The 13,851-nt window shown below is 44.3% G+C and overlaps 1 protein-coding gene across 1 annotated transcript; it reads right to left on the bottom strand.

Moving 5' to 3' along the window:
- Positions 1 to 1,522: 1,522 nt before the first annotated feature.
- LOC135494220 (DNA-directed RNA polymerase II subunit RPB1-like) lies at positions 1,523 to 13,756 on the bottom strand. The gene is made up of 21 exons (XM_064782056.1): positions 13,465 to 13,756; positions 12,802 to 13,074; positions 12,366 to 12,533; positions 11,864 to 12,145; positions 11,473 to 11,634; positions 11,050 to 11,270; positions 10,587 to 10,844; positions 10,177 to 10,387; positions 9,712 to 9,921; positions 9,312 to 9,480; positions 8,812 to 9,110; positions 8,324 to 8,620; positions 7,831 to 8,112; positions 7,538 to 7,643; positions 7,171 to 7,376; positions 6,701 to 6,925; positions 6,256 to 6,502; positions 5,869 to 6,074; positions 5,462 to 5,644; positions 5,034 to 5,237; positions 1,523 to 4,803 (listed from the first exon to the last, which is right to left on the bottom strand). The coding sequence occupies exons 1-21, from the start codon at positions 13,540 to 13,542 to the stop codon at positions 3,244 to 3,246; spliced, it is 5,847 nt and encodes a 1,948-aa protein (XP_064638126.1). The 5' UTR covers positions 13,543 to 13,756; the 3' UTR covers positions 1,523 to 3,243.
- Positions 13,757 to 13,851: the final 95 nt, after the last annotated feature.

Below are 13,851 nucleotides of genomic sequence, written 5' to 3'. Positions count from 1 at the left end.
TTTCAATCAATGTTGTACTCTGTAAAGATGTGTTTGTATTTCCACTGTTATCAAACATACTCTGATTAGTCATGTAGTACATCCACAACCAGTAATGGATCATAGATTGCCTGTAAATGCCGCAAAAGACTATATACATGCACATTGGTGCAAAATAATCATGGCCTGTTCATAGTCTAGTATGTGAGTCAATGCAAGGACAGCTTTTGGTGACAAGTACTGGTTGTGACCTAAATGAATAATCACAGAATGTTTACACTCGCAGTGACAGTGACATTACTTTGCTCAAATTCATCAATTTCTATCACTTTTTGCATTTCATTTCATTGAATTTCAGTTATTGTGAAAAGATCAGTTTTTTGCCTTTGATAGTTTTTGGCAATTCTGATAGTTTGACCATAATGGTCTTGATGAAGGTGCAAATACATTACATGTATGAACATTACATGTATGGACACATGTGTATTTCCATTGTGTATATTGTACAATGTATATAGTGTCATTGTAGATATGTACATAATAAATCATATTTCCTTTGCTGCAGTCAATAATTTTACCCACTCATTTTTGGTCTGAGTCCCATTGAGGATTATCTATTTCTTGCCTTGGACTTTTGGAGCCAGACAATGCCCTTCTTTGTCCATGATGCGAGTTACGAGGGGTTTGGGGTATAAAGTTTTTAGAAAACAATTCCTCACAATAGGACTTTGTTTTTCTCCAAAATATTTGAAAAAATGTCCAGAATATGCAGATGCCATGCTTCCGAGTATTATTTTCTGTATACATGTATCTATAAGTTAATAAGGTAATGTGCACAAAATAAAAAAAGTCGAAATCATTTTGTTAATCTCTAGAAGATTTTGTTATTTCTCTCTGAAGAACCCTTGGCCTTGATGGAGAATGGTATTGAAGTTTAGTGGATTCCAGTCCTGGGATTGAATGAAACAAGAGACTGTTGTGGTCTTCGCATGAATAATCAAAGTGGACTGGCCCATCAGGAGACCTGTTAACACCTTCAGCGCCGAACCACGTAGATCTACGTACGTGGCCCAAATCCCCCTCTTGAGCTGGTTATCGGAGTTTCGTGGACTTCATGAGAGAACTACGCCATCGCCATCTTCAGGGCAAGATAAAAAATAAAAATACCGTGAAAATGATGAAAATACCGTTTGGTATTTTCAGTTCCTACCTTGCCCTGAAGATGGCGATGGCGTAGTTCTTTCACGAAGTCCATGAGACTCCGATAACCAGCTCTGAGAGGGGGGATTTGGGCCACGTTGATCTACGTGGTTTGGCCCTGAAGGTGTTAAGATCTCTTGACAAGAAACAACCATTTTTCCACAGCTGATAGGTGCTTGCCACCATGTATGCAACGAACCTTCCAGATTCTCAAGCAATACAGAAAGAAACTTCTGGTGGCTTTCAGGACTATTTTACCAATTTCTGGAGTAAATCCTTAACTGGCAGCCCGAGACTGTCCTTATTGTCTTGCTTTGCAGAAGAACTTCACAAAGGTAGAAAATTTGATTTTAAATCTTTATTACAATAAAGCATGTTTCAATCAATTCACATGCAATCAATATTTACAACCTGATCAACTCTCTTGCAACCTTACAATATCAGACAAAATAAAATTTGACAATTGTAACAGTACAATAGTAAATGTGTTACAGTGTGTACCAAGCATTAGGGAGAAGTTTTGCAATTGCTGCGAGTGTGAACTTGGAGAGCATCATATATGTATGCCATATAGAATCATACAAGTACTCCATAGTAGTCTCAGGCCAAACCGTCCTCCTTATACTGAATCAAGTGGAAACTTGGTATTTCATAATTCGCACCAGTTGCATAATCTCCAAGCCAACAGTGGTATAAAGAGTAGGCCTACTTCTGGACTGAAAACTACACTGCACAAAATTAAGTCGCAATTTTTTTTCCTCTCCATATTATACAAAACAGTGGCATTTACTCAAACATCAATGTATGTCTACCACACTTTGTACTGCAACAAAACTAATCATGCAAGACCTTCTCTACCTTATATTTTTACACAATTATAATAATTACAAGAAAATAACTTTTGGAAATGCATAATGAGATTTTTTTGTTTTTTCAGCACACAACCATTTTCTAAGTGAATTCCATGATTGCTTTTGCCAAGATGAACACAATGTTACAAGCAAATAAATACAATGATTACAAAAAAACAGAGACGAACTTGTTCCTTCAAGATAACACCATATGAACCAATATGTTCCTTGTTCTATTTTAGTAGTCAAATATTGTACACCAGGGGCTTTCCAACTCTGACAAGCAGCCTTGTGGGGCACCAAGCTGACCCAGGGGGCACCAGAAACAGGCCGTGCTGACCACCCCAGCAGCTGTTTTAACTTCACATATTCAAGACGTTGTACACACCTATACTGGTGAACGAGCGATCACATAATACTACCTTCTTGATGAGATAATTATTTACAATGGAGACTGCTATTCTTGAATATTATTTAACTCTACACAGTTCATCGTGACACTATTTTTTCTCTTGAAGGTTATGAATGAAAACAATGAGTGGGTTCATTCAGGCTTACATAACCTGATCAAATTATAATACAATGATTCATCTGGTTACAAACTGTTTTCTCAATACAATAAGATCTGAACTTGCATACATTAAAAGGCTGTTGCTACTACAACACAGTTCAATCTATGTCATTGTCAGCAACATAACATTGACAAGCAAAATTTGTAGAAGTCAATTACTTACATTTATATCCTACTAAATGTTTGCTGTTTGAAGACAGAGTACGTCACAATGAAATGACCTACTCTCAACAGGAAGAAATTTCATTAGCACTGTATTAAGTACATGTATGTACGAGTACAGCGGGTGTATCACAGTCTTACAAGACACATGGCAACTGAATCAGTCACTGAAGGGAGAATATAGGCAGGAGAATCAGCATCATTTTTCAATGAAGTTTAGTGCCAGCGACCTGTGACACCGCCAAGGAGAGCAAGGTGAATGGCACAAGTGAGACACTAAGAAAATATATGATTTTGGTTCCCGATACTGCTTTCAGTATACTGTCAATGTTTTGATGATCCCTGTATGTACCTCTTGCCTATATTCTACCCTGAGTGCACTTATTGTGACCTAAAGAGAAATGCTCAACCATTATGTCTGTCATAACAAGTACAAGCCTCCTCAATCAAAGTGTCCGAGAATCTATCCGACGGTATTGCTTATTTGTCCTCCTCTGTGGGAGAGTATGAGGGGCTTGTGGGGGTGTACTTGGGCGTCGTTGGAGAGTACGTTGGACTAGTTGGTGTGTATTTGGGCGAGGTGGGAGAGTAGGTAGGACTGGCTGGTGAATATTTGGGGCTGGTAGGAGAGTAGCTAGGTGATGCAGGGGAGTAGTCGGGGCTTGACGGAGAGTAGCTTGGCGAAGCTGGTGAATACTTCGGTGAGCTTGGGCTGTATTGCGGGGAGGTTGGACTGTACTGTGGGGATGTTGGGGTGTATTTGGGGCTGGTTGGGCTGTACGTGGGTGAAGCAGGGGAATATTTCGGTGATGTCGGCGAGTACGAGGGGCTGGTTGGGGAATATTTGGGGGATGTTGGTGTGTATTGTGGTGAGCTCGGGGAGTATGAAGGACTGGTTGGGGAGTAGGAAGGTGAAGTCGGGCTGTACTTGGGACTTGTTGGCGAGTAGCTCGGGGATGTCGGACTGTAGCTAGGACTGGTTGGGGAATAGCTAGGGCTAGTCGGACTGTACGAAGGTGACGTCGGACTGTAGCTTGGGCTTGTTGGACTGTACGAGGGAGAAGTTGGGGAATACGAGGGGGAGGTTGGGGAGTAGCTTGGTGATGTTGGTGAGTAGCTTGGGCTGGTTGGGCTGTAGCTTGGGGATGTTGGGCTGTAACTGGGGCTTGTGGGACTGTAGCTTGGACTAGTTGGTGAGTAACTCGGACTCGTTGGTGAATACGAAGGGCTAGTAGGGCTGTAGCTAGGGCTTGTCGGGCTGTAGCTAGGGCTTGTGGGGCTGTAAGAAGGAGACGTGGGAGAGTAAGATGGGCTTGTTGGGCTGTAGCTGGGACTGGTAGGACTGTACGACGGGCTAGTCGGACTGTAACTAGGCGATGTTGGACTGTAACTGGGACTGGTTGGAGAATACGAGGGCGATGTCGGACTGTAGTTCGGCGACGCTGGTGAATATCCTCCACTGCCTCCAGGACTTGACGGAGAGTATCCAGGACTCGTTGGGGAGTAACTCGGACTCTGTGCTGTAACCAATGGTGACTGTGGCATATACGCAGGAGACGTTGGCGAATATCTTGGTGACATGGCACCAGCTGGGCTTGGTATGTATGGACTCATTGGTGATCCTGGCGAGCCTGGTTGTGGTGACCAGGCTGGACTGTATCCGGGGCTGAAACCACTCTCACTAGCAGCAGACGGGGAGAAGCCAGCTCCACCTGGTGTCATACCGCTCCCAAGACCTGGTGACCAAGCGCTGGCATATGATGGCGTTGCACCTTGGTTCCATGGCGTCATCTGAGGGGACGCCCCAGCAGCAGGACTTGCACCGCCACCGAAGAACATGCCAGTCACGCCCTCACCTCCCATCATCATTCCACCAATGTTCGTCGGAATTTCCATCCCGTGTTTACATTTCTCAGCATCCAGCATCAAGTCGAATGAGCCAGTACCAATCTTTCCTAGCTTTCCAAGCATGATACATTCAGAGACACCCTTGAGGGGGTCAAACTCCCCGTGGGCAGCCGCTTCCATCAAGATATCAACCTGAAATGGAACATGATAAATCTTGAATGAAGCAGGTCTATTCACCTACAAACATGTCAATGGACTTGCAATCATCTACAACGAGTGACCTGATCAAGAACACATGAATCAGACTACTGAGTAAACAAGGGGCCATATATTTGACTTCACTAGTTGAAAGTCTCATGATATTTTCCTGAAAATTCAAAGAAGTTCTGGGAACCGTAACTACAAATGGTCTAAGAACTCACCGTCTCCTCAAAAGAACACCTTGCCAAAGCTCCAGTGTCCTGCCTGTTGATACCGTGACGAGTGATGGCCATCAAGTGACCCTTGGCCGTCATCACCTCACAAAGCAGCGACAGATGGCGATAGTTGACGTAGGAACCATCAAAGGAGATCACGTTGAACATCTCACGTTCAATTCCTTTCCTGACCGCTTCAATGCCAAGGACCTGGAAGAAAGACGCGATTCTTTTATTTTGGGCAGCAACAAGGCTAGTCAGACTCACATCGACCTAGTTCAATCTCAAATACAACACTGGCTTGGATTTTCAAACGCTTGACAGCATATTATGAACTTGAAACCAAACGATTTCACGAATTGTTCGATTTAAAATATAAGCTACCCTCTGTCTCCCATGAACTGCTCAGCGAAATAATCTCTATGAATACATACCCCGAATAGCTCGACGATATCGTTGGAGGACGTCCTGATGGGGTCGACATCTTTCACGCTGAGCACCTTCATGAGACTGGTACCATCTGTTTCAAGGATCCATTCCTGAATACCCTTGAACTCTCCGGTGTCTGTGATGATCACACGCTTCTTGTCGTCAGTCTTGGGCAGATGCATGTACACCTGTGGAGAGAATCGTGACAGTAGGTAATGGTCGAACACATCAATGGCGCTCAGCACCCGCTACGTATCAATCACAGTTTACCAGATCTCAGACAAATTTGTGCATTGTGTGACAGAGACAAGATCACTTTCTTGGATGTAGCCCTGAACAGCCAAACAAGTTGGCAAGAGAAAGGAGAGGATAAAAGATAAAGTGAAGGTCCACAACTCAAGACAACACCCACCTTTGCAATTGACTCGATACCCTGTAGGGTCATGTCGCTGAGCAGATTGGACTCGATACATCTCAGGAACATATCATCCTCCATCTTGTCCACAACCTCCTCCTCCTCCTGGAACTTGCTGTCGTCTGAGTTCATGATTCGGATTCGCAGAACCAACTTCTCGGCATTGTCATCGTTGAAGATGCAGTTGAGATCATCACCGAAGCCTGGAATCAACGTTTCATGCAGATTAGTGGCAGAGATATCATGGGTATATTCTCCAGTATTCTCATAGTGACCACACATACACACACATAATACAGTTACTAGAGACATCCATGATATAAACATCATGATTTACAGTGAGCAGAAACACTGGCTGGTAATCAACTCAAAAGGACAACTCACCAGCAGTGATCTTTTCTGAGATCTGTTCCATGGTAAGTTTCTTATCAGTCATACGTTTACGATCAAGCTCCAACCTGAGGAGCCAAGGTGAGATCCGTGATGCGTCAAAGTCAGGCATCTCGTAATAGACATTGACGAAATCCTGATCCTCGGATATCACTGTATTCTGTGGATCAGGGTCGTAGTAGATGGCGGTGTTTGCGACGACTTTCCGGAGCGTGGTGTGCTCAAGGCGACACAAGACATCCTGCAAACAAGGTCATCATTGTTACATGTAAAGAACGTCTTACAAATCAACATTGCACACTTCAATCAACCATACAGTCCAGAAATATTGCCGTCAACAAATGTTCATTTAATCTGATAGCTATTTTGTCAAGTGAGTGAGCACACTATTACACACAATCATCCGCTTGATCATTGAATGTGATTGAACTTCACATACCTTTGCCTTTTCCGCATCACGAGCACTCTGGCCCATCAAGAACACAGTCAGCGACGGGGTCTTGGGCTTCTTAGAGATGTTGATGATCTCTTTCAGACGTGGCACACCAAGGGTGACATTCTTGGCAGACACACCGGCATAATGGAAAGTGTTCAAGGTCATCTGGGTGGCAGGCTCTCCCAGGGACTGAGCAGCAAGGGCTCCAACCATCTCACCAGATTGCACCTGAGGACACAAACACAGGATTTAAGACTGAGAACATCTCAACTTGTGTGAAATTTCATAAAACAGCGCATTCAAGCATGAGAGAATCATCACCGGATTCTGGGCCATTATCTTTAACGACCAAATATAGTGCTCTTATTCAAATGCAGTAAAGATTCATCTAGGATTCTACGTCATCAAGAAATCAATGACTTGTCCTCGGTTTCCCCTTAAGCACACGACAACCAACAGAACTGTTCACTTACGTGAGACTGTAAGAATTTCGTATCAATCTCTCCAAGGAGCCACTCAAACGCCTCTGACGATAACCTGTATTCCTCCGTGACTCGTTTCGTGCAGAGAGTAGCTCGGGTCAGGATCTTCATCAGGGTTGTGGCGTTTTCGTTAGCCTGGACACTCAAACGATCATTGCCCACGACGACCACAAACTTCTTGGTTAACTCTCTCACGCCTGTAAGATGAGATCAATGTTTTCATCATATAGTCCCAAGCGGTTCCATCATCATGACACGACTCCATGACGCCATGCTTCATGGACCACTCGAATCACTTGATTTACACGCAGATGGAATTGAGCCAAGATGACATGAGATTCTTTAAACACATACATACCTTCAATGATCTTGAGTGGGTGAAGATCACATGGTTTTCTTATATCAATTCTGAAGATCTTCTGAGCGTTCCAGATGAGACGAGCCATGTTACAAGGCAACACAATCTGAAATATCAAATGTCCAAGATTATCAACATTTACTTCTTTCACTATTCCCTAGTGTCATTATGTCCACATTCTGTGCGACATGGGCCTAGTTTTGCTGCGACAGGTCACATATTAGAGTCCAACACTTTAACCAGCTGACCAAGTCTCTCCTTGATGCATACTGGTGATGAAGAGATCATCTTACCCTCGCATCGCCTGTTGGGAAACACCTCCTCACTTGATCCCGATCAACCTTCAGCTGTTCCCATTCACTCTCCAACTCAGAGATGATATGTGCATCACCAAGGACTTCCCTCACGACATCCTCGTTCATGCTTCGCCGCATCGAACGCTCGTTTGTCGCGTCAAACTTGAACTTCTTCTCGAAGACTTTGTGGGATGGTTTTAGATTTGGCATGGCCTGGAACTCCACGTGGATTGCATCCAAGTTGTCCTCACCGTAACACAGCTGGATCATCTGCTCCGCCTAGCAAAACGAAAGGGGAGGAGGGTTAAAAGATAATTAATCAAGTACAATTTATTGAACAACACGACCTACGAAACAACCTTCCAGCTTCTCTCACCGCTGCTTCTGAACAACAGTTGACTCCCAACAGGTAACTCAAAGCAGCCACTGGTGCAGTTGGTGGGGAGCGAGTCACAAAATACAACATTCGAATCCATCCAGTATCACTAACCTGGTTCCTAACAGTACCGTCATAACGGACCATGACCGACTCCATAGCCTTGATGAGACGTCGCTGGATGTAGCCAGTCTCAGCAGTCTTGACGGCTGTATCAATCAAACCCTCGCGTCCTCCCATGGCGTGGAAGAAGAACTCAGAGGGCGTCAAACCAGCAAGGTAGGAATTCTCCACGAATCCTCTCGACTCGGGACCGTAATCATCCTTGATGAAATGTGGCAGGGTACGATGGCGGAAACCGAATGGGATTCGTTTACCCTCAACGTTCTGCTGACCTACACAGGCAATAACCTACAAGGGGAAAGAGGTGGTGATTAGATGTCTGGCTGTTTTTCACCTATCTCTATGGATTTTGACAAAGCACACACAGGCCCAATGACTTGATCCTAAGCCTAGTCACGTCTGCAAGACCAACTTCCGTCTGTTTCAAACATAGATCTGGAAGAAACCACCCATCTTGTCACAACAGCAATTATGTTTACCTGAGAGATGTTAATCTTGGATCCCTTGGACCCGGCCACCACCATAGCCTTGAAGTTGTTGAACTCTGACAATGATTTCTGGGCACTGCTACCAGTCTTGTCACGAGCATCGTTCAAGATCCTGTTCACTTGGTTCTCGAACGTCTGCCTGAGTGTGTTACCGGGAGACGGCTCCAACTCATCGTTATGGGCCTTCTCAATGACTTCTATCACGTCAAGCTTGGCTTTCTTGATGGTGTTCTGAATGTCCAGGTAGGTCTGGGGATCGGCGATGGTATCTCCAATACCAATGGAGTGACCTAGTATGCAGAGATCAAGCAGAGTTAGAGCAAATCTGTGCAGGTTTGACGTATGCAAAGTGAAATCAAAGCCACTATGCATGGCAACAATAACTTCAATATCTATTTTACTGTACAAGAGACAAATGGTGATAACTCCCAGAAAGTTGGCCTGAGCTTTTCAAAACTGCTCCAAGAATCTCCCCGTGATATTTTCCGTACCTTCAATGAGCAGCCAGTTGTTGACGACCATCTGGATATAACCATAGAAGAGAGCACATTCATTGTAGCCCTCCTCTAGCACAACGATATGTAGCAGAGAACCACTGCTGGCACCGAGCGACTTCTTACAAAGGATGCCACTGATGAGTACTCCATCTTCAACCAGTACCTGGAGTTCATAGCAGAAATACATCATTACGAAGCGAGACAACACTAAAGATTTCTTGTTGATTCATGTCCTTTGTGATTGTTGAGAGAACTTCAACCAGTCCCTGATGAAAGGTTTATCATGTGATCAGCAGGGAGGTAGTGTCATGAATGCGCAGCCTGCCGACCAGCTAAACAAGGAAATACGAGGCCTATGACACTTCATCTACTAACGAAAGGGGGCGAGGTGTACCTTAGTGTCTCCAGGGGAGATCCATTTATAAGGCCCATTGTCCTCATCATCAGGATGTGCACTGTGGGTCCTGATACAGTTGACCCTCCCTGGGATGATGAGCGAGAACAGCTGCTTCCCTGTCCACAGTGGCTTCGGTTTCAGGATGCAGGGCTGTGGGAGCTTGCCATCCCATGATGGCAGGAACATCACAAGGGTCATCATGTCCGCCTGAAAAAGCAATATTTTGCAAGTTGGTCACCCTGCACTTTCTGCACCCGTGAACTTCCCATATCTGCACAATCCCCTCAAACTAGCACAAGAGTAGCAGTTTCCGCCAATTACCATATCATAACAATTCAGTTCAAAGATGAGATAAGCAAACGTCTCTTCCTAGCAGTGACGAAACAGCTTGAGTAAACCTCACTTCATATAATATTCCGACCCCTTGTCTGAACAACAAATGAAAGCACCGTCTCTGCTTACCTTGTCTAAGAACACGTCACGTTTCGTCATCTTGCGGACGGCCGTGAGAGTATCCTGCACAATACCCATGACTGGTCTGTTTGACTGTGGTGTAATGATCATACGATGTACCATACACAACTCCTGGATCTCAGCTCGTGTCTCCAGCGACTGTGGCAAATGCAAGTTCATCTCATCGCCGTCGAAGTCAGCATTGTAGGGAGTGGTTACACTGAAGACAAGAGATCTTGGTGTGAAATGAAGTTTAACCAAGGCCACCACTGCCATGGCAGTTTGTGCCCTCTGAAATCTTCTTACACCATTTTCAGTACCCAAGGCCAAAAAGGCTCTGAAATGGGTACCCGGGTGATTTTTGAATTCGAGAGATATATAATTCGAGTTGGCCGGCCCTATTGGAGTTGTCAACCAACCTGAGGTTCATCCTGAACGTCGACCAAGGTAATACTTTCACCATGTGACCCATCATACTCATTTTGTGGAGAGTTGGCTGTCGGTTGAAGATAATGAGATCATCGTCTTGCATGTGTCGCTCCACTTTGTATCCGATCTGGAGATGAAGGTCGCTCGGTTTTGGATGATATCGCAGATCAACCCGGTCCCCATTGTCTCTGATAATGTATTTAGCACCTGGATACTGGTTGGGACCTCTTCTCACCAACTCTTGAAGTCTGAAATAAACAACAGAACTCATTAGTCATATACTTCAAAAGATTATAAGTTCACAATCGTAAATTCATCGAAGAGATCCTAAATGTTGCCATTGCTTCAAAATGATTTCTACACACTTGTTTCCTGGACACCGTTTTATCTGAATGCTGGTGAATACATTTCATATTTCATTCCTTATTAGAACAATTAGATATCTGGCCATACCTGTCGATGTTGAATGGTGTCACGATTTCAGGGAACGTCATGTTCTGTGCGATAGTCCTTGGCACACCCACTTGATTGATTCGTAGATTGGGATCAGGTGTGATGACGGTACGTGCCGAAAAGTCCACTCGTTTCCCCATCAAGTTTCCACGTACGCGCCCCTCTTTCCCTTTCAATCTTTGCTTCACTGATTTGAGAGGCCGACCCGATTTTTGAACAGCCTGAAACACAAAGAGGAGTCAATAATAGAGCTACAAAATCATTTCGATATTTCCACCTTTCTTCCCGAAACCAAAATGATTAAGGCAAGCTGCAGTCACTGTCCAAAGGTCGCAGTGTCAGGATGCGAGTAAAACATTACACTCTCAGAGACAAGTATACCGTTCAAAACACTGCAGCAGGACGCCGAGGGTTACACTGTACCTTTGGTAAACCGGGCATTTCATTATCTGTGAAGGTAGCAACATGGAACTGTAACATCTTGGTATCCTCGGCGATGATGTGAGCGGCTGCACCGTTCTGTTCATTCCTCTTCAACTGGTTATTAGCTTTGATTATGTCCGAGATCTTGTGAGTTAAATCATCCTGGAAGAAGAGAGCAGATCAAACTGAAGACTAAATGCTATACTTTCACTCACACTAATACCAAGTGTACCAGTCTTGGCACCATTGCCCTGCTTTTGAATGAATACAATATACAGGCTTTCCAAAACACCTCTCTCTCCAATTGCAAATGCCAGAATAAGTGTCATTCTCAAGCCTTTGGACAACAACTCCTAATAAAACAGCAGAAATTGATAAGGATTTTTCAAACCTGATTTCTTGCAGAGCCGTACATGACGACAGCAGGCCTCACACACAACGGCGGTACCGGCATTACGGTGATTATCAGCCAGTCTGGTCGGCAATGTTTTGGATCCATGCCAAGAACCGTACAGTCTTCGTCCGACACGTTTTTTAATATTTCATGTACTCTCTCGGCGGTCAAGATGATCTTTCTCTCTTGCGAGTCCTCGTTCACATGCTTCCACTCGGCAATCAGCTCAAGTTGGGCACGACGAATCTTAGGTTGATATCGACCGCAGCCGCCATGACCCTGTGGAAACGGATGATTGATATCAAGCACTATTACATAAGTAAGTACTATCTCAAGAAGTGCTGAACATCAACGCTTACTGACAGTTCGAGGGCCGAGAACAAGTAACATTTGCAAACTTTGACCGATTTGTTAATGAACTATGGGTGAAAGATACTGACGAAGTACAGTCTACCCTGAACTCAATCAATGGTTTTCGTCATGATCATTGCCATTTTACCTTTCTGTCCTCCTGTGGGACATTATCCTGTTGGTTCTCCAGCTTCATGTCCATCTCATCACCTCCCTCGCAGATATTCTTCCCCTTCACCAGATCGTAAACGTGAGCCATCCGCTTACGAGGCTGACCTTTGGATTTGGCTAAGATATCTTTAACTTTTGGGTGATTCTAAAACAAATACATGATGCGAGATCAATAATTGCATTTTAAGAGAGGGCCAGCACGAAGAAAACCTTTTGTCAACCACATATTTACAAGGTACATTGAGAACATTTGTTTGGTACACAGAAGAGTTACATTATCAAACCTCTCTTTACTTTTGTTTTATTTGCCTCTGGAGCAGAAGACAGGTTAACTTCGTCTTCTGAGCCGATACCCTCAGCACAAAAGAGCAAGACACTAATACAAAGACAGCATCTAACCTTCTGGAACTTACCGAATCCATGAGAAGTTTTGAACAGAAGAAACAAACACTTCGCAGGATCTTTATAGTTTTGGTGAAGAATCCAACATGGAACACGGGCTTTGCCAATTCAATGTGACCAAAGTGGCCTGGACATTCTGCTTGGTTCCCAGCACAGGTCTGACAACGAGATGTCCTGTCAATGCAGCCTTGTCTTGGGTCCATCAGCCCGCCAATCTTGGGGCGACCACCCTCCATTGTCTCTGGGTACTTGATACCACCACCATCTGTGACGGACATTCGACGCTGAAATACAACACAAAGACAGTTTTACTACTGTGATGATGTCTACGCTTACCAGCAGTCCGGGAACTTTTCTTGTAAAACCGTCTGAACCGATACCGATAGTGATATTAGCCGCAGTAGGTGGCCCTACTACACCAACATAAACTGGCGACACCACATCGGCAGTTCATAAGTAGATGTTGACGACATCACATCATGACTGTCATGGAGCTTAGCAGGAGTTTTTCTCTCATTATTTGGTGCGAGCATCATCAGCATGGGAATGTGTACAAAAATGTACACGCGACCACGAAAATGTACAATTTTGCGCATTCTTCACAGAGATATTCTCTGCAAAATGGTCTCATTTATAGAGAAGAACTTATTGTAGCAAAACATGCAGAAACCTACACATTCCTCAGGTCCAAGCACCCCAAACTGGACTCGTTTGACCTCCCGAAGCGCAGCAGGAGAATCATTCGTCGCCATTTTGTTACTGCGACGGGAAAATTTGCTGATCAAGCTCTTCTATATAAATCTATTTTTGCGATAGTTTAAATATCAAATTCTGTTCAAGTGAGTTCCAAGTGATCCTGGAAACGTAACGAAAACAATTATCAATGTTCTCATGTAAAAATCCCTCTTTCTGACTGAGAAAAGACAGTTTAGATCCTGTATCCCCAGATTTCCTTTCTTTCTCTATCCCCGCGAACGGGAACCTGCTTTCGCCGAGACGAGCTGGGTATTTATAGGGAAGCAGGTGCACGGGGTTCACAACTTCTTTTCCACGGAGTTTCG

Source organism: Lineus longissimus, chromosome 10 (genome assembly GCF_910592395.1).
Source record: "Lineus longissimus chromosome 10, tnLinLong1.2, whole genome shotgun sequence".
NCBI lineage: Eukaryota > Metazoa > Nemertea > Pilidiophora > Heteronemertea > Lineidae > Lineus > Lineus longissimus.
This window is presented reverse-complemented; position numbering and strand designations above follow the sequence as displayed.